Here is a 2,536-nt window from a genome sequence, read left to right as displayed (position 1 = left end):
TGTATTATATTAAAAAATAATAATAATAATACAAGCGAACAGGCCATAAGAATGTATGACTTTTGTAATAAATTTTGATTTAAAAATTAAATTTAAATAATTGTTGGATATAATATTTTAATAAGATTAGAGGATACATTTTTACAAAAAATTATAAGATTTATACGATTAAAAAAATATAAAAATTCAAAGACAACAAATCATTGAGAAAGATACAAATTAATTTAACTAATTTGGTTTGCAAATATTTGAAAATGTTGGTTAAAAAAAATTAAATGAACAGTTTTACATATAAAATTCTATTCAGTTTTATCAATTTATAATAAATTTTAATATTTAGACAGGATTTATAAATTAATAATAGACTTTGATAACATTCTCTACTTGCTCGTAATCCATATATGGTTTATTAAGAACATTAGTTCAAAAACTATTCAGATCTATCTTTATTTTATAAAATTTTACATAAAAATAAAAATCGATAAAAAAATACAAAAGATATTATTTTTTACAATTCTTTTATGAATTCCTATACCTCGCAACAAAAACAATTAAAATTATAAACACCAAAAACATACTCCCTCCTTCCGTCCACTTACAATGTTTACATTTACTTTTGGCGCAATGTTTAAGAAGTTAAAAGTAGTGTAATGACATTTTTGCCCTTACTCTTTTTTTTTTGTAAAAGTAATGATGTGATGTAAAGTAAGGGTATTTGTGGAAAAGAATATGGTATTTAATGAAATGTTAACTTTGTAATTGGACGTCCCAAAATAGAAAAATGTAAATATTGTAAGTGGACGGAGAGAGTATTTTATATGTAAAGTTTTACTAAATACAATATATATTACTTATTAGTAAATCACAAGGAAAAAGTGTAAACTTAGAGGGTTAATTATTGTAATTTACCCTTCTATCTATTCAAACGATTGAGATATTATTCATGACGCGGGAGATATAGCTCTATTGCGTTCAAACTTTTGGATGTTTTGTTGCTAACTCTTTAAATATATGTAAGGACAGATTCTACTCTGATATGACTTAATCAACATGGTGCTGATTTGAGTGACCATCATATATTTATATATATCTTAACATATGTTGTCTTATAAGATATCATATGTTTGACTTATAATATAATATATATTGTATTATAAATATGTTGAAATATGTATAAATATATGTTGGTCACCCTATATTATATTGATCCGGTCAAATCAGCACCATGACTTGATAGATCAGCCGTTGATCTATGCCCAATATATATATACATATATATTACATTTTTTTTCATAGAAAATTGTATCAAATATTTAATTTTTTTTTTATTTTTTTCAAAATTTTCCTATCTAAAGATATAATTGTTTAGGCGCATGCATGCACATTCATACGACTTTATTCACAAACTATAAGACCATGCCCTAATTCATGAAAGCAATTATTTAGTGGTGTCTAAGAATGGTTTTCATTGATTGGTCCCCATGCCTTGAATTGGCCACATTCTCCCTAAGTCAATAAAACAACTTCTAAGTGGAGCAACATTTGTCATAATGAATTAAATTGTAAGAAGAATTTTTTTTTTTAAATAATTAAAAAAAAAAAAAGACACACATGTAATGACATACACATATTTCCAATTATATATATATCTACCTACACCACTATCTCTACTCATCCAATTTTGCATGTTCACATTGACTAGTGATGTTAGTGTTGTAAAAAATTTGATCCTATAAATAGGGGCCTTAAGTTTGTGCTTCTTTTCTTCATTCATAAACTTGTAGGTCATCAAGAACATCTTCATCCATACACTCATAATTAATTATTCTTGTGGTTTTTGTTAATTAGATTTATTTGGATCAAGATTTGATTCAATATATATATATATATATATATAATTACAATGGGTCGATACGATAGTAGGTTCGTGGGCGTGGTTTTTTTGGCGTTGTTATTTGTGGACTTGGCTTTGTGTGCTAGGCTTGGGAAGACGGTTGGCGGAGGTGGCGGCGGCGGCGGCGGCGGCGGAGGAGGAGGGCATGGGGGTGGGTCGAGCATTGGTTCGAAGTCGGGTTACGGTTCAGGGTATGGGTCGGGGAGCGGGTCGGGTTATGGGGAAGGGTCGGATGATGAGGAGTATTATGGGAGAGGAGGAGGCGGGGGTGGAGGTGGTGGAGGCGGAGGCGGAGGTGGTGGCGGAAATGATGGGTATGGGTCAGGGTATGGGTCGGGTTCAGGATATGGGTCTGGATATGGGTCGGGGTCTGGGGGTGGGAAAGGTGGCGGTGGTGGAGGAGGCGGAGGGGGTGGCAAAGGGGGTGGTGGCGGTGGCGGTAGTGGCGGCCATGGGTATGGAAGTGGTAGTGGGTCAGGGTATGGGAGTGGTAGTGGCGGAGGAAAAGGGGGTGGCGGCGGAGGCGGCGGTGGGGGAGGCGGTGGAGGTGGTGGTGGTGGTGGTGGAAGTGGAGGGCATGGATCCGGGTATGGTAGTGGGTCGGGCTATGGTGGTGGACATGGAAGAGGGAGTGAGCCTTAG

General features: G+C 34.3%; 1 protein-coding gene across 1 annotated transcript; it reads left to right on the top strand.

The window, feature by feature from the left end:
* Nucleotides 1-1,903: 1,903 nt before the first annotated feature.
* Nucleotides 1,904-2,536, top strand: LOC127241223 (putative glycine-rich cell wall structural protein 1). The gene has a single exon (XM_051260154.1). It carries the CDS (start codon nucleotides 1,904-1,906, stop codon nucleotides 2,534-2,536), a length of 633 nt encoding a protein of 210 aa, XP_051116111.1.

Source organism: Andrographis paniculata, unplaced genomic scaffold (genome assembly GCF_009805555.1).
Source record: "Andrographis paniculata isolate CXL003 unplaced genomic scaffold, ASM980555v1 Contig82END, whole genome shotgun sequence".
NCBI lineage: Eukaryota > Viridiplantae > Streptophyta > Magnoliopsida > Lamiales > Acanthaceae > Andrographis > Andrographis paniculata.
Note: the sequence above shows the minus strand (reverse complement) of the source record. Positions and strands in the feature narration are given on the sequence as shown.